We start from the raw sequence: 22,944 nt of genomic DNA on the forward strand, positions 1-22,944 counted from the left end.
AAGGATTCTTAAGTAGATTTGCTGTCCTTCTTTGAAAATAACAACATCTAAGAAAATACTAAGTAAAATATAGAATAAAAGCTTTTTTTATTTCAAATGCTACTATGGCTTTAATTTAAATGTAAAAAAATTAAGGCATTAGTGCTTATTCCTGTCATTGACAGAACAGTTGATGTATGACTGAGTTTATTTCATAAACCTGAAAATAAAGTATGTGAAAGGCAGAGCCAAATATGGGGGATCCTTGAGACAGCCTATATAGAGCCAGCCCACTGGAGTATCTCCTAAGAAGCTAGGTAGGCACCACAAGTCTGATAATAAAACCACAAATTCCTTGTTTCTATAAATTTTTAGGATTCCTACTAAATATAATTTTCAGAATAGAACCTATAAATTCACATGTTTAATAGTGTTTCAGGTGATATGTTTCCCCATCAGCTTCACTGGTCCTAATGGAGTCTTTGACCCTCAGAAGGCATCCACATCCACAATTTCTGTGTCCTACTGCCTATGTCCTCTTGCCTGGCCTGGAATCTATCATCACACAGGGGTGTTTACTTCATCTCCTCCTCTCCAGTCCCCAAACCTGTCATTCTACTCTTCTCTTCTTTCTTCTCTCAATGAACAAGCAGCATCCAGTTTCTTCGGCCAGAAATTGTGGGTGTAATGTACTATATGTTGGCTAATTGAATTTAAATTAAAAAAATTTTTTTCAAACCCTTAAGTAGAGAATAGACTTTTGGAATCTGATGCACCTAAATTTGAGTGTTTCTTTCACTGTCTGTGACTTAACTCCTCTAAGTCTATTTTTTCCATCTATTGAAAATGAAATATTCCATTTCACAAGGTCATTGTAAAGATGAAATCAGATAACATATGGCACATAATAAGGGTTCAGTACATCCTTTCCACCCCAGTTCTCGGATTCAATGTCTCTAGAGCCCTACTGATTATTTTTTAAATGGACATTTTTATAATTATAAGGCAAATATATGCTAATTGTGAAAACCTAAAGCATTACATAAATACATATATTATAAAGAAATGTTTATGTAAGTCACCATTAGAAATAACTACTCCAAGGTTTTCCTCTATGCAAAATTTAATAAGTATATTGTTACTGATAAAATTGGATCATTTTATAATACCGATTTGCAGCTTCCTTTTTTTTTTGACAATATGCCTTGAATGAATTTGCATATTATTCTTTTAAATAGCTTTTGGATTTTCCGTTGTACAAATGTACCATAATGGGTTTACTGAATCCCTATTGATGTTGGAGTGTTTCCAGTTTTTCACTATTACTAAGAATTGCTGCAATAAATAAATTTATACAGAGATCTTGCAAAGAGGTAACCCTTCTTAAATAAAATCACTGGAGCTATCTAGGATTGCTGGAATGCGGCAATTCTTTTAATAACCTTATCCAACCATACCTGTTCCTGCTAATGGTTGGTTGGTAAGCAGATAAATACAAATCATTAAGATATGCCTGGATTTTATTAATTTATTTCCACGTTTGTATATATTAAGACTATAGGCCCGCGTAGAATTTGGCAGTAATACAGGATTGCTTCAGACATTTTACTGGTTTGGGGCCACAAGCTTATAAGCTCTCCATCCCCCATCAAATAGACTGCTTTACATTTGGTTCAAATCTTCAGTCTTTTCAAGACTTAAAAATGTCAGGCATTTAATAGGATCACCTCATAGCTGATCTAATTTATTTGTTTGGGTACCTGAAATAACTGGACATACACAGAGTTAGCCCTAGACCCAGTGAGCTGAAGGGCAACAGCACCGTCTGTTGCTCAAAGTGCAGCTTCCATTATGCTTCTAAAAAATGGAGTGAACTATAATATGGTCTCTCAGTCAAGATGCACACACATGAAGGAAATACGGCTTTAAGGGAATAAAACAAAATTTCATATACCATTCCTAAAATTGTTTTCTCACTTTGGTTATTCTATGTGATTAGTAGCTATATTAGCCTAAGAGAAATCACTTGTATTTCTGTATTTAGCAACTCCACATTTAGAACGTTTAATTTTCTCAATCCCCTGAAAAATTAACATTTACCACAGATGTTTCAACATTAGCAGAATAATGTTGACATTACCCATACAGGCCCGGATCATTCTAAATTTTCGAAGACCAAACACATTAACAGTGGTGACATCACTGAAAGTCAGCAATTAATAGCTCTAAAATTGAATGGTACCTCACTGAGCCAGTTAATCAGAAATATCTCCTCTGTTTGCGCTCTGTAAGATTTAGCTTTAGCCAAGGTCTTTGTAAAGATTAACCAAATAATATTTACAGAAGACACATCAGGTATTGTAAAAATCATTTCACTTCACAATAGAGAGGAAACACTGGCCTTATATTTTGGATGTGGTCTGTTGTTTTCAATCTGTGAGATCTTGGACATGTCATGTAAGCTTTCAAACCTTTATATCCTCAGCTGTGGAATGAAAATAACCTACATCTTGCTGTTTTACGTGGCTTTTCAGCTGATCAAATGGACTAGTCTGCACGACTAAACAATCTAGGGAATTGTCATCACTCTTATTACTATTGTTGGAGGTTAAAGAAATACTTCGAAACTATTAATAGTACAATTTGCAACTTAGCTGCTTTCCATGCCTATGAGCAAAAATTCACTAGACGCATATAGCACGCACTTAAACATTGCAATACAAAACTTGTCAGTTGTATTTTTAATTTAAATTAATAAAATGAATTTTATTTTTAACTCACTGGACCATGTGTCAAATTTGCATTATACTTCGCAGCATGGATAAACTTGGGAAAGAGGTGTTGCATAAATCCCTACAACTTCAGGCAACATTCATTATATGTTATGAATATGCATACATACACATTTTCCCAGGGAGAGGGTTTTATAGATTATATCAGCAGATTTTTCAGAAGAGTACATGATCACACATATATCACTTATGTGGATGCTCAAGAACTTTTGCCATGTTGTATAATTTCTTATCTGGTCAAAGGGAGACTGGGATATAGAGAAAACAAATTCACTGACCAAGGTGGGAGAAGATGGCATCTCTCACATTCTTTTATCAACCTACTCAGCCTCCAGTTTAGATGATCAGTGCTCTGAGGCTTTGCATGCCCCTCAGGGAGGGTAAACACAGAGGACTAGACTAGCGCCCTCCTGGGGAAGCCAGAGTGGCACACAGTCTACAGGGCACTGGCCTGCAGTTCCGGCCTCTCTCCTCTGGCCCAAGCCTTTTGTTGCCAGGCCCCTGCCCAAGTGATGGATCCTAAAACAGGCGCTCAGTACAGGCCATGATGACTTATAACTAATTAGGGGGGAACTTTGAAAGAGCAACTTCACTGAAAACCTCAGAGCTGGATTAAAAACAGAATCAGCATTACTGTTAGCAGAGGTCCATGTGCAAGAGGGCCAAATATCTATTTTTGAAAAGAACTTGGAAGCAGTACAAAATACACTGGTGGCTTTTCTTTCCGTTTGGGGGATTAGATGCTCATCTTACCAGAAGACTGAATGTCCCAAATGCCGGGACTTCTCACAACTTGCCTGTGACTTTAGTGCTATTTACACCACTAAGCTATCACGTTTTCCATTTTAGCAATGTCGAGCTACCTCTTTATCATTAAATATGAACTACCTGAAGTAATCAGAGCATTCATGGGACTTGAAGAAAATACTGGGTATGTCTTATGTCCTCTCTGTAACATCTGTTAACTCATTCTACTTGGTCTTTTCTGATCCTGATTTTTTTTTTTGTTGTTGAGAATGAGGGATGGGGGGTGCACAGCAGAGGGAAAGGGAGAGAATCTAAAGCAGGTTCCACACCCACTGCGGAGCCCAAAGCAGGGCTTGGTCTCACAACACTGAGATCATGAATCAAATGTCTTACACTTAACCGACTAAGCCACCCAGGCGCACCCTAATATCCTTGCCACTCTTTCTTCTTCAGAGAATGGTACCTCAATGGCAACTACCTCGTCATATTTGTGTCTCTTGGAATCATTCTTCCACTTTCTCTCCTTAAAAATTTAGGTAAAGTCATTTTTAATTTTTATTTTAATTTCATATTCTAAAAGGTAAGCTAATTGTAGATACCGTATTCACCTTCCAGAATTTCTCTGCTAACTTTTAGGTTACCTTGGTTATACCAGTGGATTTTCTCTTACCTGCATGGTGTTTTTTGTCAGTGTGGTAAGTGATTTATTGACACAATCCCTGTAGGTTGGTGAGCACGAGACACTTAGTCCCTGAATTAGTGTCCTCATTTTTATTCAAGCACTTCACTAGCATGAAATATTTCTTGCATCACAAGCCATTTTCTTATATTCTAATTTGGAATGAGGAAAGGACAGTCATGAGTTTAAAAATAGTTGAGTTAGAATGTCAAGGCCATAGCTAATAGCATGTTCTGAGCACACTGGATGTATATTTGGACAAAAGGAATCCTTCAAGCAGTAATGTCACAACGACTTAACATTTAGAAAGGTGGAGGAGGAAGTGAAGAGTCCCAGAAGAGAAATGAGTAGGCTATAGAATTATCCATATCTACATCAATCTGCCATTTTCTCCTGCACATTCCACCCATGAAAAGAGAGTGACCCCAGTGGAATTAAAGGAGAAATCCTTCTCCCCACAGCCCCCACTCTCTACCAAAAGGGAGTTTTCTTTTTTGTAATATCATGGATGCCAAAACATATACAGCATTTCCCCAAAAAGGCAAAAGAAGAGAGGAGAATTTTTGATAACCCACATTATATTAGTTTGAAAAACTAAAAGATATGACATGTAAGGAAATGATCATCTTTCTCAGAAGAATATGAACGATGCTTAGGATGGGTTCATGCAAAATACTGCTCTGTTGACTCTCAGGAGCAACCATTGTTCCAAGTCTTTCCTTAGAGCAGAGGCTAGTCCATTTTCCCTTAGTCTAAAGGAATCCTCAGCAGAGGCCCCTCACCTCTAACACATAAATCACATATATGGATTTTTGTTTCATTGTTTTCCTTAAAAGGCTGATGATTTCTTTCTTTCTTTCTTTCTTTCTTTCTTTCTTTCTTTCTTTCTTTTTTTTTTTTATTTTATTTTTTTTATGACTGGGCCTAGGTGATTTACAAGAAATTCCAAATACCCTGCCCTCTGCCCGTTCTGGATCACAATGTTGGAAATCTGACATTCAACAATACCCTTCCAGTGCACATGGTAATGTTACCTAACAACTCTGAGAGTAGTGGTGTGAACTTCATGATGGATTACACCCACCAGAATCCTGCAGGGCTAGATGAGAACCAGGCCAAGGGCTCTCTTCATGGCAGTGGAGTAGAGTATGAAGCCCACAGTGACGACAAGTGCCAACCCAAATACTTTGTATTCAACTCCCGGGTGAGTGATGAGCCTAATATATAGCTGAATCTTTATTTTATAAGTTGAGATGGTTTGTGATTGTCATCTGTGTCAGATGCTACACAGGTGTTGTTACCTTTGTTTTTCAGACGGCCTACGCAATCCCTATCCTAGCATTTGCTTTTGTGTGCCACCCCGAGGTCCTACCCATCTACAGTGAACTTAAAGAGTAAGGCAACCATCATCTTAGCATTTTAATTTGTTTTGCAAATATGCTCATGTGTTCAAAGGTGCTTTATACAGAAGCACGGTTAATGGTTTTCTCTTCATTGGACGTTTGTGGTACATATCACTCATCAGTAATGTACTTTAACCAAAAAGTGTGAGTCACCCCCTTCATTGCACTACCTTATCTGCTTCCTTCACTCCTAGTTCTCCATCCTAATGGTCCACAAGAGGGGTTTCGGGCAGGAGGAAGAAGAGCCAATGGCTAGAAGAATTTTGGCTGGCATGAGGAATTTGAATTTGAATTTCGCTGGGAATGATGTCACCTCAACAGGAAATGACCACACCCATGAAGACTAAAAATTATGGTTAAGGTGGCCTTGCTAAGCCATTGATGTCACTTGTGGTCAGTCCCTAACCTTGTCTAGAAGACATTCACCACGGGGATGTGCCAAAATCTGGCCTTCATTGTCTTATCTGTACAATGGAAACACTGGCTAGACAATCTTGTTTCTTTTAGCTGAAATTCTATGATTCATTAAGTCTTTTCCCTTTGAGGCTGTTGACATCTTACTTAGGTATGAAGTACGCCTGAGCCCATTACCACAGTTTTTCCCTTTACATTTAGAGAAGGGTGTCCTATAATAATTCCCAATTTATTTAGCCCAGAAATCAATGACCCCACTCTTTATTATCCATAAATAGTGGTAACTTGCTTCATAAATTCTGATTTACCTTATAAGAAATTTTTGGAATACTTTCAATTATTTTGATGTCTTTGGTTTACTTGGAAAATCACATGTAGCAGTTACTCTATGCTTGGTTTTAGCCAAAGATCAAGAAGTGATAGCAGCCATTTCTGGGGCCTGATAATTGACTTTAAGCATCTGGGTGCCCTCCAGAATGGTTTCCAGAAGCTGTCCAGGCTTCCTGGTAGTCTGGACTCATGAAAGCTGTTTTGCTGATTCTAGTAGGTTTGTATCCTCAGTAAACCCATCTTACTATGAAATATGAAAGCTTTCTACAGTGAGAGTCAGTTTGATCTTTATCTTAATTACATTCTTGAATATCAGTAGACAAGTATATTTATGAACACAAAATAAACTAGTCTTCTAGGAAAATGATTGTCTCTAAGACTGAAGGAATAGTGTTTAAGAAATATGGAAATGGGGTGCCTGAGTGCCTTAGTTGGTTAAGCATCCAACTCTTGATTTTAGCTCAGGTCATGATCTCAGGGTCATGAGATTGACCCCTGCATCAGGCTCTACACTCAGCATGGGACTCTGCTTGAGATTCTCTCTTGCCCACTCCCTCTGCTCCTTCCTCAGCTTGTGTTCTTTCTCTCTCTCTCAAATAAATACATCAAAAAAAAAAAAAAAAGGAAAAATGGAAACAAATCCTCCACAGCTCTCTCTCATACAAATCTAAATAAGCTATGTTTCTGTACCAGAAATGTGGGTTTATAATAGCAACACAGGCATACATTCTTTCACTATTTTTTTTAATTTAATTATAAAAAGTGATGCTTTCATAAGTTAAAAAAAAAAAAAAGACATAAAGCTTGGTGTTTTCTTTTCAGTCGGTCCCGGAGGAAGATGCAAACAGTGTCAAATATTTCCATCACGGGGATGCTCATCATGTACCTGCTTGCTGCCCTCTTTGGTTACCTAACCTTCTATGGTAGGTCACTCTGTCGGTCATTTTCTTTGTGCAAATCCTAGTAGGACTGATCATTAACCCAAGTAGGTATAATTCTTTTAATTGCCCTCTATAAGCAGCATGATCTATAATATAATCAATTAACATGCTATTTTAGTCTTGTCACTGTGATCTATGGAAATGGAACCTAAACTAGACTGGCTAACAAGTTACAACAATTTGTGAATTCACGCATATTTATAAAAATCAGCCTATTATTTTCCCTAAAGGATAGATTATATTTCTTTCACTTGACTCCCTAGGCCATCTCAAGCTAGAAGCAATGACAATGAGTCCAATCGTGTACTGTGAAACTCTTGATAGAATAACTAGCTACCAAGCAAGTGGTAGGAAAAGTACAAAGTCTTGGAGTTGGAACCTGCTTTTGTTGACAGTCCAGTGGAATCGGGGGGCTTGGAGCACTAGGCGATTTTTCTGGCTTATCCCATTCTATTCTGTGACAGTGAATGGTTTCCTGGAAAAGAAGACAATGCAGAATGCCTTTCAATCTGGGAATGTACTAGCAAAAACAAAGGAAGGTGACTATGGACACTTTAGATTATGCCTAAGACAATTTCTCTGTGGCATCTTAATGGATACACACAAGAAATAGGATTGTTACTGCCTTTCATGAAGCATGGCCCTATAGATATATTTCAGGGACTCTAACATTGACCTGTTGCTGCTAATTGATGTTAGCAACATAGATAGATCTTTCATATAATGCTCTCTAACTTTTTAGTTTAGTTTTTTTTTTCCCCTGATGCAGTAAATTTAATTGATTGCATGACAAATTGTGGAGGAAAAGACTGGGGAGGAGTCACCATTTACTTGGGTTTTTCTCTGTTTGGCTAATACTTGGCTATTAACCAACACTCACTTTAGATTGGGCATTAAACTTTGTTGGATTGTGAATTATAAAAGTCAGATCAGTACCAGTGAAGGTATTTTTACCCCCCTTTGTCTGCTCTGGAGGGGAGTAAAAAGAAAAAAAAATCAAACTACATCTGGTTCTATAAGCATCTCCATGTCATCTGTGTCTAGAATTCTGAATGAATAAGATTTCTAGGTGGGTGGCATCTTAATCTTAGATCAATAGTCATTGGGAGACCCTGTAAAAATCATGCTAATTCATCTTTACATGTTACTTATGCCGACTCTAATAGGTTTCAAAGTCAAACAAAAGTTTGAAAAAAAATCCCAAAAGGGGCATTTGGGTGGCTCAGATGGTTAAGGGTTTGCCTTTGGCTCATGTCATGATCCAGGTCTTAGAATCAAGCCCCACATTGGGCTACCAGCTCAGCAGGGAGTCTGCTTCTCCCTCTCCCTCTCCCCCTGCTTTTGCTCCCTTTGTCTTTCTCTATCAAACGAATAAATAAAAACTCTTTTTAAAAATATCCCCAGAAGTATGTGTATCAGTGTCATGATAGAGTCATAATTGTTGAACTTGAAAAAATGTTAGAGTTCATTTGTCCTAAGGTTTCTATACGAGGTTCAGAGAAGCTAGGTCAAGACTCACTTGGCAGGTGGGAATGGAAGGGGGTTGGCAGGATGTGAGGGACAGGCTGGTGGGGCTTGGGCCTTTCATCCCCTTCAACCAGAGCACCTCAGCCTGTCACTTCTTTTGTGAGGCTTCCAAATAGCTGGGATGGACTTCTCACGAAGCAAATGAGCTAGAGTCACCTTCATAATTTTATTCTAGTTTCTGCAACTTTATAAGCTTCAGGGTTCCTTTGTTCATTTGAAGAGAGGTCACACAACTAACTATTAAGCTCAGAGACAGGATTAAAACAGATGTCTAGATTCCCACACCTGGGTTTTTATTTTTTTATCCCATTGTACTATGTTCCTTTTCTAAAATGTTGCTGTTGTTATTGACTTGACAATAGCAAGTGAACCCAGTCTCTTTTTCCTCTTTGTAGGAGAAGTTGAAGATGAATTACTGCATGCTTACAGCAAAGTATACACATTTGACACCCCTCTCCTCATGGTACGCCTGGCGGTCCTTGTGGCAGTGACATTAACAGTGCCCATTGTCCTGTTCCCAGTAAGTACCTGAAGTTTTGATGAAATAATCCTGCTTAACCTCTTAAATTAGTACATATGTTCTGATTTGATGTGGATTTAATTATAATGTGACTTTGCAATTGCAGTACGTGAAGATGTTATTTTTGTATAGCACTGTGGAGCCATTTAAAATGGATAATTTAATATGTAGCTACAACAAATACTTTTAGATGTTAAACACTTTTAAAATATAGGGGGTAAAAAGTCACAAAGTATATTTCTATATTTTCCAGCTTTATTGAGATGAAAATTCATTGTTAAGCTCAAATTCGAAAAGCGGATCCTGGGTTTCTATCTTGTGGGTTTGTAGAAATGAGTAGGATTTCACAGAGCTACTGAAACATGAAAGCAAAACTACATTACTTTTCAATTCATTGCATTTTCACCAGTTTTGAAGGTATTTAATTCCCCCCACCTTTGGTTTGTTGAGTTGCAGTGACACTCGAAAGTCACTTAATCTGATTCCTTGAAGACCAATGAGAAGGGGAATCCTCTTAAGGAAATTACATGCTAGAGCTAAATTTCTTGAAAAACAGTTATATTATCCATCATATATCTTTTTTACGATCCCTAAAACTGATATACGCTCTACCAGACTCATACTGGGATCTCCCCTTCCTGGCATTTGCCTTTGGCGTCACTTGTTCTGAGATCACAGAGCAGGGCTGGTTGAAGAGATTTGGGCCGCGTGAGTTAAAACCACCACCTATGGATAAACACAGGTCTACCTTCTCCTGCCAACTCTTCTCCTTTCATAAACACTGAATTTACTCATTCATTTTAGGGGGAAAAATAAGCGACATGGTAACCAGCACCATCCTGTACAGAATGTTCCATACAGGGCCCAGCATGTGAGGACTACTCCTATAATGACACTGTGGTCACTTTAAATGCAGCTTGTGTGCCAAAATATTTTTTGACACATTCCTTTTTCATGAGTGCATGAAATCGGATCCTTATTACCAGGAGGGCTAATATTTTACTCTTAAATAATATCTTGCCTCTCATATGTCTCCAAGTATTTCAAATGACATGCACACAGCTTTAGCCTAAAATCAGCTCCATCATGGGTACAAGGCACAAGACAGCTGTAGACAGAAAGTGTACCAGAGGGTAAAATTTCCAAGCAAACAGTGTCTCTGAGGAAAGAATGTTGAAAGCCCTTTTTTTCTGTGTAAAGATATCACTCATTAATTTTTGGCGCACAATATGCACTCACATCATTATTGAATCAAAGTAATTTATAAAAGAAATCTGTTACGTGCTTCTGTATTGTTTTATTCATAAACCCTAAATATAGCACTTTCATGTTGTGATCTCAGATTAATGGACTTGGCCTTGGTCTTGTAGTTAGTCAGTCACAGTTGACTCATGCAGTGCTCACAGCAGGACACGGATGGCTGGGGTCAAGATAATGGGAAGTGGAAGTTAGCCTTTCATTTACTGATGGTAATTTCACTTCAACATTTAAAACCTAGATCTCCCCATAGAAGTTCTTTCTCTAAAAAAAATAAAATAAAATAAAACAATAAATTAAAAAAAAAGAAGTTCTTTCTCTCATGACAATTAAGACACTGGTATAACTCTGACTATCAGGAAACATCTCCCATTTGATGGCCCTTAGTATCAAAACTGACTATGAGAACCAAATTTCAGAAAAACTGTTTGTTATCCTTAACAGTTTTTTCACCCAACATTAGCATTTATGAAACATTTGCACATAATTCTGTCTTTGACCTTACAATGTTACATTGAGATGAACTATGTAAGGGTCCACCTTGTCCCCTGGATTAAAAGTCCTGGAGGTTAGGGATGTGCATGGTGACTGGCTCAGGAGATCAACAATGGTTGCCAAGAGAAATGGTCTCCGAATGAATCTTGCCTATTCTTAGGAGGACAAACTGCCTTTTCTGGCAAAAGCACAGGCTGTTCCCCTTGAACATTTGCCATGAACTTCAGTTTGGGTGAGGATCTGGGCTAAATGAACCAAGCCGCCATGGGTATGATGGAGGACATAAAAGTGAACATGGAGGAGAAAAAAGCCTCCTTGCCCCAGTCAAAACCACAAGGCTGCCTTCAAACACTTTCCCCCTAAGGTGAGAGAAGTTGTTAGTGGCGTGTTTGTTCCTTATGATTTACAGCCACATTTTCAACATGCCCAACACTGAGTCACACACAGCAGGGTTCTCCCGGTGGTTTCTTTGAATTAAGAAACTCTTGACCAATAAGAAGTTTATTTACTTTGCTTTGACATCCCCACATACCAATAATAAAAAAAATAAAAATAAAACCTAATCTATTAGGATTAAAACCTCTCAAGTTTAGGAATAATTTTATATTCTACTTCTTTCAACAAATGTCAAGTGTCTCTTTTTCTTAGAAGTCCAAGAAGAGACGACAAGGGTGTTGCTGTTCTTGGGTGGTTGGATGGATTTTTCTTTGATGATTCCATTTATTTTCTTTATTTTCTCCAGTTAGGTCAGTGTTTCCCTTCTTAATAAAAGACACATATTGAGTGCAAAAATGATTATCGAACAAATGAATAAATGAAGTGAATTACTTTTTCACTCGTATCCCAACATTTCTGTTTCCATCGTTGGGGTGGGGTGGTACGGGCAGGGCTGTCCATTACGGTGCTGTACCTCCTTCCCAAAGACTATTAATACCATTTTCAGCTTGTACTTCCCTTTATGCAGTAAAGTTCACACATCACCATGAAAAACAGAAAACCAGATAATCCTGATGAGTTTATCAAGAACACAGACTCACATTCCATTTGCCACATCTTAAAAAAAAACCCAAAGATCACATCTCAGATTCTCTAGCTGCTTCTATTTTATCTTCTGATAGTGAAATCATTCTTTACATTTATGCTGCCTTCAGACCCCCTCTTAGATATAGACATAGAAATATGGCAGATGTTGCCATGGACTGGAATAGAGTAGTGATCCCCAGATACTCCAGTGATCCGCAGATATTTCCAACACTCTTGTCCTAAGCAATCTTAGAAAGTGAAGCTGTGATTCACTTCTAAACAATAGGATTGATTTTTTTTTTTTAAGAGTTCAGACCTAAAGTTCCCACTTTCTACTCTGCCCCTCATTGGGTCCCCAGAGTAGAACATAGCCCCCTCCCCAACCCCCCAACAGATTCCTATTCCAAACACTCTCTCTGGAAATAACAGATGTTTTTTTCTAGAGCTGCCCAGGACCTTTCCAGAATCATACTGGGTCAGAGGCCATGGCTGTTGCTATGGACTTCCTCCCCCCCTCCATGCACAGCATCTGACCCACATTTCCAGGTTCTTATCAGTTTGTGTCAGTAGAGAAAAGGCACTTAGATAAGTGGAACAGGAGGCAGTGCTTTGTGGGTAACAGGGTGACATAGGGTAAACAGAACTGCTGAGGACCTATTGATCCAGGCTCACCTCCCAAGGTGGCATTTTAACATAGAATGACCAGCAGTTTTCTTCTACTCCTTTCCACCACCGCCTCCCAACAGCAGCAGCCTGCTATCTCCCTGTGGGCCCTCTTATCCTTCCTAGGAATGCACTGGCAATTCCGTATGCCTTCAGTTCGGTTTGGGATTTTGTTATTCTTTATTTGCTGTGAGGAGCAAGTTTTCACCACTCGTTCTGACCTCGATTCCTGTAAACCTTCTGTACTCTTACATCATCAGGCCAAACCTCGGTCTTTCTGGGAGCCATGAGACCTTAGCAAACTGCATTCACTCTCAGGGACCCTGTACGAATAGGTTTACCTCTAACTCAACCTATTGAATAAAGGAGTATTATTTTAACAAAAGGCAAAATCCCATACGTATCACCTCTGCCTGTTAATAACCTGCATCCTACTTGTTCGCTCTATAAATTTAGCACTTTCAGACAAATAGATCCTTAAGCCATGTGGATGTGCCAGAGAAAGCTCATATTTGAGCCTAATAAGACCAGTTTGGACGATACTGAGGAAGCACGAACTGTGGATCATTATGTAGAATGTATGGGCAGCTGGGGGAAATGTAATCAAACCATTTGCTTCCTTCAAGCCTACTTTTCAGAGCGAGTTTCGTAATTTTCACTAATCCAATTTTTAAAATCCTTTACAAAGTCACCCTTAAACCATTTCCAGAGACTATCTGGTTTGCCATTCTGGAAATGAAATTGCTTTTGAAACCTAAACAGATGGCTTTAATTTCGGGGGGAGTGGTATGAAAGGAATGTCACATTAGACACTGTAAGCAATCCGGCTCGAAGTTTTTGTCGTTCCTACATGTGTTTCTAACTGTATTTTACATTTTCTGTCTTAAATGAGTTCCCATCTCTCCACCAGAGTCTTCAGAAGTAAAATTTTAAGTGAAAAATCAATCCCGGCATTTCTAAGAATGTGAAGTCCTAGCCTACCTAAAGTGCTCACTTATTGAAAAGCCAAGAGACTAATTCCACTAAGTCAAAAAGTATCCTCTAAAAGATTCCAAAGATAAGAGTATTTTCTACTTTGTTAAGCTGTTCAAACATGCAGGGCATTCCCTCTGCCCACAAGGATCTTTTGATCCGGTTACAGCACAGTAACTTGAAAGGCTGCTACAGATGGAGCCTGTCTTGACTCTTCACCTACTTATTGTAGCTGCTGAAATAGGGCTGAAGTCTATAAGGCTCCTGAAGGGAGGGAAGGGGTTTGTTCCGTTCAGTTTGATTCAACATTTATTGAGTGCCTGCTGCGTGCAAGACACCGAATGGAAACTTTAAAGAATGTTAAAACTATTAGGTCCTACTCTTTGCTTCTTGTACATTTATAATCTAGAATTGGGAAGGGGGGAGGGAAAAGGGAAAAAAAAAAAAGAGAGGAGTAAATACCAAGAATACCATCTTTTAAAAAAACATTATGTGGCAAAAATGCTAAATACAATGAATGCCAAGTTTAAAAAAAAAAAAACAGATTTGTAAAAATTCTGTTCATGAGCAGTATATAAATCAACGCAATGCTTGCCCTTAATACTTAATCCAGTCTAAAAGATGTGTTTAGGAATCAACAAGGATTTTACCCTGAATTCTGTGTCTTACCTGTTATTTTATATCTTTCTGAGACAATTTTGAAGAAAAAAATCTGAAAGCTGAGGTGAGCACAAGGAAAATACCCTCTCAAACAAATGTCAGAATCAAGGTTGCACAATAATATTAATGTACTTAATAACCAACGTGTACCCTTAAAAATGGGTAAGATGGTAAATGTTCTGCATTTTTTGCCACGGTACTGAAAGTTTGAAAGCTAAATCAGCGCCGAGATATTTTCTGAGAGGAAAAGGAAAAAACACAGAAGATGCTTTAGAGTGACAAGGATATCTGAAATTGTAGTTAAAATCAACTTTGAACTTTCTTGTTGCAGATTCGTACATCAGTGACCACACTCTTATTTCCCAAAAGACCCTTCAGTTGGATAAGACATTTCTTAATTGCAGCCATACTTCTTGCACTCAATAATGTTCTGGTCATCCTTGTGCCAACTATAAAATACATCTTTGGATTCATAGGTAAGTTTGAGAAAAGCTTTTATTTAGTCAACTCAAGCTGATACCTCCTTAAATGGCAGACAGGGAGCTGGTGGATGGGAGGGCAGGGATCCCTGGTCCATCTTAGGCTCATGGGATTCTTATTAGCCCAACAGGACTCCAGCTGGCCACCTCCCCTCCCTTGCGGGTGACTCGGGAAGTTATTCATAGGATCAGAAAAAAACCTTAGAGGTCATCTAGTACAGCTGCCTTTTCTGACAGATGAGGAAATTGAGCCCACAGAAGTCATCTACAGCTTCTCCACCATCCCCCATCCAAAAGTCGAACATTCCTATGAGACCTTTTGTAAGCCTAAAAGGCATAAACCAAAGCAATTTACCATCCATTTATATGGGAAAATATTTGAGCATCCCAGACATAAAAAAATAAACTCCTTGGGCTTTCCTGATACCTTAGGATACGTATTGGTAACAAATGCAGAAAATACATGGAGATAAAACACAGATATTCAGACATCGTTCAAAAGCTATGACAGCTTACTGCTGAGTTGGAGGGCAGCTCCCAGGCAAAGAATCTGGTGACTCAGTCTCACAGCTCAGGGTGGGCTCCCCTCTATTCATGCTTACTGTGCAGCAAATTCTGAATGCTATTTTCACTTGTTGCCCTTTTTTTTTTTTTGAAAGGCAAAAATCCTCCTCAGATTCCAATTAGCAAAAATAGGTACTAATCTAGGTCTTCCCCAAAGCAAACTGGCATAACATGAACTTTCAAAATTGGAGAATAGCAGTGACTTGGAATAGATCTGTGACTTAGATTTAGGTCTTAAATCTGAATCAAAAAGTGAGGAAGATAGATTTTACCCTCAGGATGCTTCCTCAAGTCTGTCAGGATCTGCTGAGCATTGACGGCCACCTTTGGAGGTGAAGGAGATTGATCTCATAAAGCATATCCTCCTGACTGTGTAGCCTAATAATTTAGTATTCATCTCCTGATTTGAGGGATTACTCAAATATTAAATATACTATAAAATTTTTTAAAGATTAGGTGTAAGCAACTTGGAAAGTTTAAAGTGGATAAGAAGGGTGTGTGATGAGTTCAGCTTCCTTAATGGGTGTTATATTTTCAATTTCCTATGAATTGTTAATAGGCTGCCTTTTTGTTATTTATTGTGTGCTATGTGCACGTGCTATACAACTGTGATGTTAGGGATATTTTAATTTTCTCATAAACATATCATCTTTGCATAAGCAACAAAGATGAGTGAATATATATTAGTTTTTAGTGCAAAGATTAGAGGAATGATAGATTTGGTTTCTTTTTGTTTTTTTAAGATTTTATTTACTTATTTATGAGAGATTCAGAGAGAAAGGCAGAGACATAGACAGAGAGAGAAGCAGCCTCCCTGTAGAGAGCCTGACCCGGAACTCGATCCCAGGGACTCCAGAATCATGACCTGAGTCAAAGGCAGATGCTCAACCACTGAGCCACCCAGGTGCCCTGGATTTGGTTCTTTAAAGTGCAAGACCTTGAGTCTCTGCCTTGCTGAATAAGACATTGACCTGTGCTTCTCTCCTCAGGGGCTTCTTCTGCCACTATGCTGATCTTCATTCTTCCAGCAGTGTTTTATCTTAAACTTGTCAAGAAAGAACCTTTCAGGTCACCACAGAAGGTTGGGGTAAGTAAGGTTTGCAATTCCCCCCATTATAAGTTGCTCTTCGGCTACTTACAGTAAAGCAGAAAATACATGTGATTCAAAAAATTGATGAACAAGAACCAAACATCAGAGATGAGCTGGAACTGTAATGGAGAGAAACAGGGGTGGATTTCGGGTACGGTGAGGATTCCTGGATTTCTTCCTTCCATATTGTCAAAGATCTCGTGTTGAGTTCTTTCTATTTGCCCAACACTAATGGAGTTTTCCGCAGGCATGCATGTATACCAGTTTCCACCACCAAGACCATAGCACTGTCTACGGGAAATTTTGTGGGAAGGTATTAGGCTCCCTAGCAGTGTTAAGAAATAATTTAAACACTTTAGTCATATCCGTTAGGTGTGTAAGGCCAAAAGAAAAGATGCTGCTTTGTTTCCCCCTCCATAATACCCTGGTGTGGACGGAGATCCAGGACAGAACCACTCCTTTTCCAGTTGACCTCTCTAGATACAAAATATAATCTGATTAAACTAGAGCATAGTTATTTTCCAAAATGATTCTATGGAAACATATGCCAGAAATAATTGTTTTTCTGATAATTAAATATTATCAATGACTTTTTAATAAAGTCTGACACTTAATGCTTAAAAACAATGCCTCTTGCCGAGTTACACTGAATTTTTCTGGAGAGTCATTCACCCCTCAAGGCTGTTCAGGGACTTCAGGAACTTGGTATCAAAAGCTCCTCCCATCATCTCACCCCCGAATTCCTACCCTCTTCGGTCCATCTTGCTTGGACTTTCACAGCAGTGTGACCTTGGCAGATTACTAGTCCTGTTTGTGACCCATTCTGAGCTTGACCAGACATAAAAATGAGTACAATTCTCTCCTAGATCCTTTCTAGTGAAAAAAATTTTTTTAGCTGTTGTTGCTCCCTCATAAATAGAATGAGGAGGTTGGGCTAAGTGGTAATATATAAGGCCTCTTCTGGTGTGTGTACACACACACACACACACACACACACACGCTTTTTAAAAGAAATGTACAACATAGATTAGGCTCTTGTTCTTATTTGTTTGCTTTATAAAATTTAATCCTATTAAATATACTATGATATGCCCTTTTAGGACCGGTCCTTTTTCACCTAAAACATTGCGAGTACACTCAATATCATTAGATCTTTTCTGTCACTTGATTTTTACAGGATTACAGGATATTCCATTATTTCAATGTATCAAATCAACCATTTCTTGGGTTCTAAATTCACTGAACTGCTAGGAACAGACATCTGAGCTAAAAGCATAATACAATTCAATATGCCAATCAGATCGCTGCCCAGTTGTTATAAGTAAACAACTTATAAGAGCAAACCGTGCTAAACATGGTTTCTGTGTCCCCTAACAAGTTCTCTCTGACTTACAGGCTTTAATTTTCCTTGTGGTTGGAATCATCTTCATGATTGGAAGCATGGCTCTCATTATAATTGACTGGATTTACAATCCCCCAAATTCCAAGCATCACTAACCCAAGGAAAAATACTTTTTCTATTGGAAATGGTTGCAAATCATGCTGCAAGAGACGTTTGAGTTCTATTGATTGGAATGTTATTCATAGGAAATAACAGGAAGATTCCAAAGATGTTTATAGTAACATCACCAGGCACCTGCAGAAGAGGAAAGGCATCATTTTTGTCAAGAATGGCTGTTTATATGTTTAAAATCTGTGGTGCGCATTTCTACCCAGGTTTTCCTAGAGCAGTGTGAGAGGATGTATTTTTGCTGTTGTACAAGCAGAATAAGGGTAGCTGCATGTAATGGTCATCAGATAATACCCTTCCTCCCCTCGTCAAAGTACCAAATACTTGTATTCTGAGAACATCAAACAAAAATGCCCTGGTGGCAAAGCTATCACTGCTTAATGCGTTCCCCCAATCCAGCACCAAATTCTCTGGGTTTATTTAATAACAGAGGCAAAAGGCAGGTCTTCTGAACTGTCCATGAATAATCAGACGGCAGGCTAGAACATCTTATTCTCAACAGTAAAGGAATATTTTGCCCATTTTGTTTGTGACGTGGAAATAGTGACTTCTTCCTTCAATAGATTTTTGGTAAATGTTAAAACAGCTTACTAAACACAGGCATACCTCGTTTTATTGCGCTTTGCTTTATTGTGCTCAGCAGATACTGAAGTTTTGTTTTTGTTTTTGTTTTTCTACAAATTGGTTTGCAGCCACCTTGCCTTAAGCACCATTTTTTCCCACAATGTCTGCCCTTTGTGTCTCTGTGTCACATTTTGGTAATTCTCACAGGACTTTGGACTTTTTCATTATTATATTTGTTATGGTGATCTGTGATCAGTGATTAAGACTTGCTGAAAGCTCAGATATGGTTAGCATTTTTTAGCAATAAAGTATTTCAATTAAGGTATGTACATTTTTTTAGACATAATAGTATTACACACTTAGTAGACTATGGTGTAGACATAACTTGTATATGCACCGGGAAACCAAAAAAAAAATCTATTTGACTTGCTTTATTGTAATGTCTGCTTTATTGTGGTGGTCTGGAACCGTACCTGCGATCTCCGGGGTATGCCTGCATGTCTTATGAACTGTCCCTGTAAGGTACATACATGAATGAACAGACACCAGGCTAGAACACCTTAGTGTCAACAGTAAAGGAATGTTTTGCCCATTCTGTTTGTGACATTGAATGAATGCCTTCTTCGTTCAATATTTTTTTTGATAAACGTTAAAACATCTTACTAAACAGAGAGAGGGGCTTTATTTAAATTATAGAGCAACAACAAAAATAATGCTTATTGCTAAACTGCCTGTTCTGGAAGCATCTGCTTTTCAATATTATTCCTAGTCCTCTTGTCATGCTTTTGTCATTGAACAATGCTCTCCCTCTCGTCTTCCATTGTCATTCAGAATTTTTAGATAGACCACGATTCGTGTGGAGCTACATTACCCAGTATTGTTTGATACATTTTTATTTGATAAACATTCAGTGCAGGAAACTGTGATTGCTTATATGTTTATGTATATAATCTTATTCTGTAGTCATCAGAATTTTAATGTATGGTACATTTGATTTTTATTTTTTACATGTGTAGTTTTCTCTCTTCACAGTCAAAACGTTTATATTATTGAGGGTGGGGCAGGGAATTAAGTTGATGGGCTCAAAAATCCATTTGTATGGATCTGTCTATTAGGAATATTTTAAATTTGAAACCTAAGTTATATATAGTTCAGTAATGCTCTTCAATGTTTACAATGATAACACAATCATCTACAAGAAAATAAGTTCCTTATTTGCAAATAATTATCAATACTGAGGTTATTCTTTTAACTTAGCATGTCTAAGATAGGATTTAGTTCATTTTGGCTTGCACGGGAGTATGCTGACATTCATTTGCCATTTAACACTATGTTAAATGGTTCTCCACAAAACCGGAAGTGCTAACACTACAGAGAGAAGCAAACTATTATTCTTGCTCACTTCTACAACACGCTTACATGAAATGGATTTAAAAACCAGCACTCACTGCCCAGAATTTCTGGAATGTGCCACCTTTTTTTACCCCCAAATCAGTAGCAAGAACATTTATTGCATATTTTTATATTTTAGTATAAAGCCAAGTATGAAATACAACTATCATTTAAGTATAATATTAAATCGTATTTCAATAGTTGCTTTAAAATGTGCCTTAAGAAAATACACATTTGTTTTATGTAGTGTTTTCTGGAGGTATAATACTGTCAAATGGTGCACTTTGTTATGGAAATTGAGCATTACTAGAAACTATCATAACTTTTGAGTCATTATTATTGGAAAATATTTGCCAGATAGCATCTTCAAGATACGTTTCCATTTACATTCACCTAAAGAGTGTACCAAAATAGAAAGTGGAAAAAGGCACCTTCTATGTGTTTAAAAAAAAAGTTTAATCTGAATGTATTTAAATGTAAATATCAAAGATTAATTTTAAAAATTGGGAAAGCATAAAATCTGTATATATTTTGAATGTTTTACACCTTTGAAATAACTAACTTGAAAATATCAACCTCTGTAATTATACAGATATTCAAGAGCAATACTACAGTGCCAAATAATGAAGCACCATTTTTTTTCTCATGGCCATTTTCAGGATTAGAGCTCATATAGACTGCAGGGCAGACTTACATATCGTATCTTGTACTGGTTAATTTAACCCCATTTATGAACAGATGAAAATTTTATTTTCTTATTTCATTTATAAGATGGTTCAATGTACTGGGAGGCTTTTTTTATTACAGAAAGTGTATATTGGTATATAATAAATGAACTTTTCAAATGATTATGATTTGAATTTCTTTCTATTCTTGAAGGCTATAAATTATTTGCATGTGAAAAACATTTTAAGTCTAAATATTGTCTTTTGTCTATTGGTATATGTTCCATTTTCATTGTTACTCTTGACACGTAACTAACATTTATAGCTGTCAAAAAAAAATAGTTGCCATCTTATTTTGGCAAAATACACAGCTAATCTAAGTCATTTTCATTTATATCATCACATATATACCTCCTAGAATGGATGTGGGAAAATGTGTTCTTTATGGCTAATTAGGGAGAATTCGCTTGGGATGGAAAAAGAATAGAAGAAATATGAAAATAGTAAAATAAAGACATGGAAGATCTGAAAGAAAGAAAGCAACATGGGAGTGCAGAGGATTGGGTAGAAATCAACAGTTGGTGGGAGAGACAAGACCTGTGCTAAGTGGTGTGTTTGACTTTCTAAGAAACTTCCAGGTAGTTCTCTGAAGTGTTTCTACCATTTTCATTTCACTCAGAATATATACGAGCTCCAGTTGTTCCAAAGCTTTGCCAACCCCAGGCATTGTACTTTATAGCCTTTCAAGTGGGTGGGAAATGGTATTTCTTTGGGATTTTCATTTCCATTTTCATTTTCCTGGTGATGAGTATTGAAAATTCTCCATGTGTTTAATGGCCATTCAGGTTTCCTTTTATGAAGTGTGCATTCAAATCCTTCACCCATTTTAAGAATTAGGTTGTCTGTCTTTTTATTGTGGATTTGTCAGTTCTTTATACATTCTAGACACACGTCCTTTGTCAGATGGCAAACACCTTTTTCGATCTATGACATGCCTACTCATTTGCCTAAAGGTATCTTAATTCTATCTTTCTGGGGCCTGTCTTTATAGCTTGAGGCTCTGCAATTCCTGTCTTATGGAGATAAAATTAATTAGGATGGTATTGTTATAATTAACGCTAAGATTTTCAAATGTGGAGAGTAAGTTTTCTTTTTCTCTTTTTTGGGGGGGTGAAGGTGGGTAGTATGTTTTCTTGTCTTGTAGTGAGCTTTGTTGAATATAGTTCTTGTTTTGTTATAGGTAATTGACTAAGAATAACCTTTGCCTAGTCACTTTGACTCTTGGTTAGGAGACCTAGTACTACTTAGATAGTCCCAGGACATCAAAAACCCTTTCTGGCTGCTTGTAATCAACTTCATTAGTTTTTTCAGCCCTTTCTTATAGGCACATACAGATGAAACAGGAGAAATCACTTCATGTGGTTCTTATTAACCAGCTTGGAAGTCATGCCATTTCCTCTAGATTCTGTGTTTCCATTCACGTGCAGAAGCAGTTTTGCAGAGCCTATGCTTCTATGGCATGTACTCTTGTGACTGTCTTTTCCCAGAAAATATTGGGTACTAATTATTCAGTAGACCATATTGAAGAAACTGCCTGGAAAATAAAATCAGTTTAGAGCCTTTCTTCACACCACACACCAAAGTGGACAAACGCAATAAGGCAATATAGAAGCAATGGCATTTTAGGAAGAACAACGTGACAGCTGCCTGGGGAAGTAAGACGCAGTGGAGGAAATTACAAGGGCAATGATGGACCGTTGATCATATAGCAGTGCATGAAAGAGCAATTAACAAAACACCAACTCCTATAAAATATAGACCAATACATCCTTAATGTATGAATGAATGGATAATAAAAACCAATAAGGGAACTACTAAGAAACTAATAGAAGAATGGGCAATGGACATGAGATCACAGAAGGAAAAAATACATAGTTTGACCTCACTAGGAGTCAAAGACCTGCAAGTAAAAACACAAGTATAGGGACGCCTGGGTGGCTGAACCATTGAGTGTCTGCCTTCAGCTCAGGGCATGATCCCAAAGTCCCGAGATGGAGTCCCGCATTGGGTTTCCTATGGTGAGCCTGCTTCTCCCTCTGCCTGTGTCTCTGCCTTTCTCTCTCTCTGTGTCTCTCATGAATAAATAAAGTCTTAAAAAAAAGAACTACACAAGTACAATTGTTTTGTCTGTCATATTACTAAGAAAGAAAAGGTAATCATTTGTGCTGGTGAGGGTAGGGAGCTGAACATTCATTCAACGTTGGTGGCAGAAATCTTG

General features: G+C 37.8%; 1 protein-coding gene across 3 annotated transcripts in view; it reads left to right on the plus strand.

Annotated features, from left to right (window-relative positions):
• Positions 1-20,849, plus strand: part of SLC38A4 (solute carrier family 38 member 4) — an 84,182-nt gene extending 63,333 nt beyond the window's left edge. For all 3 annotated transcript variants that reach the window (XM_077870339.1, XM_077870340.1, XM_077870338.1), the window contains 10 exons: positions 3,621-3,702; positions 3,972-4,054; positions 4,155-4,213; positions 5,126-5,401; positions 5,512-5,591; positions 7,167-7,267; positions 9,208-9,332; positions 14,734-14,878; positions 16,435-16,532; positions 17,931-20,849. In XM_077870339.1, the coding sequence (XP_077726465.1) occupies positions 3,621-3,702; positions 3,972-4,054; positions 4,155-4,213; positions 5,126-5,401; positions 5,512-5,591; positions 7,167-7,267; positions 9,208-9,332; positions 14,734-14,878; positions 16,435-16,532; positions 17,931-18,032 (1,151 nt within the window). In that variant the 3' untranslated portion in view covers positions 18,033-20,849. The remainder of the gene's footprint in view (positions 1-3,620; positions 3,703-3,971; positions 4,055-4,154; positions 4,214-5,125; positions 5,402-5,511; positions 5,592-7,166; positions 7,268-9,207; positions 9,333-14,733; positions 14,879-16,434; positions 16,533-17,930) is intronic.
• The last annotated feature ends 2,095 nt before the right edge of the window (positions 20,850-22,944 follow it).

This window comes from Canis aureus, chromosome 25 (assembly GCF_053574225.1).
Source record: "Canis aureus isolate CA01 chromosome 25, VMU_Caureus_v.1.0, whole genome shotgun sequence".
Classification (NCBI taxonomy): Eukaryota; Metazoa; Chordata; class Mammalia; order Carnivora; family Canidae; genus Canis; species Canis aureus.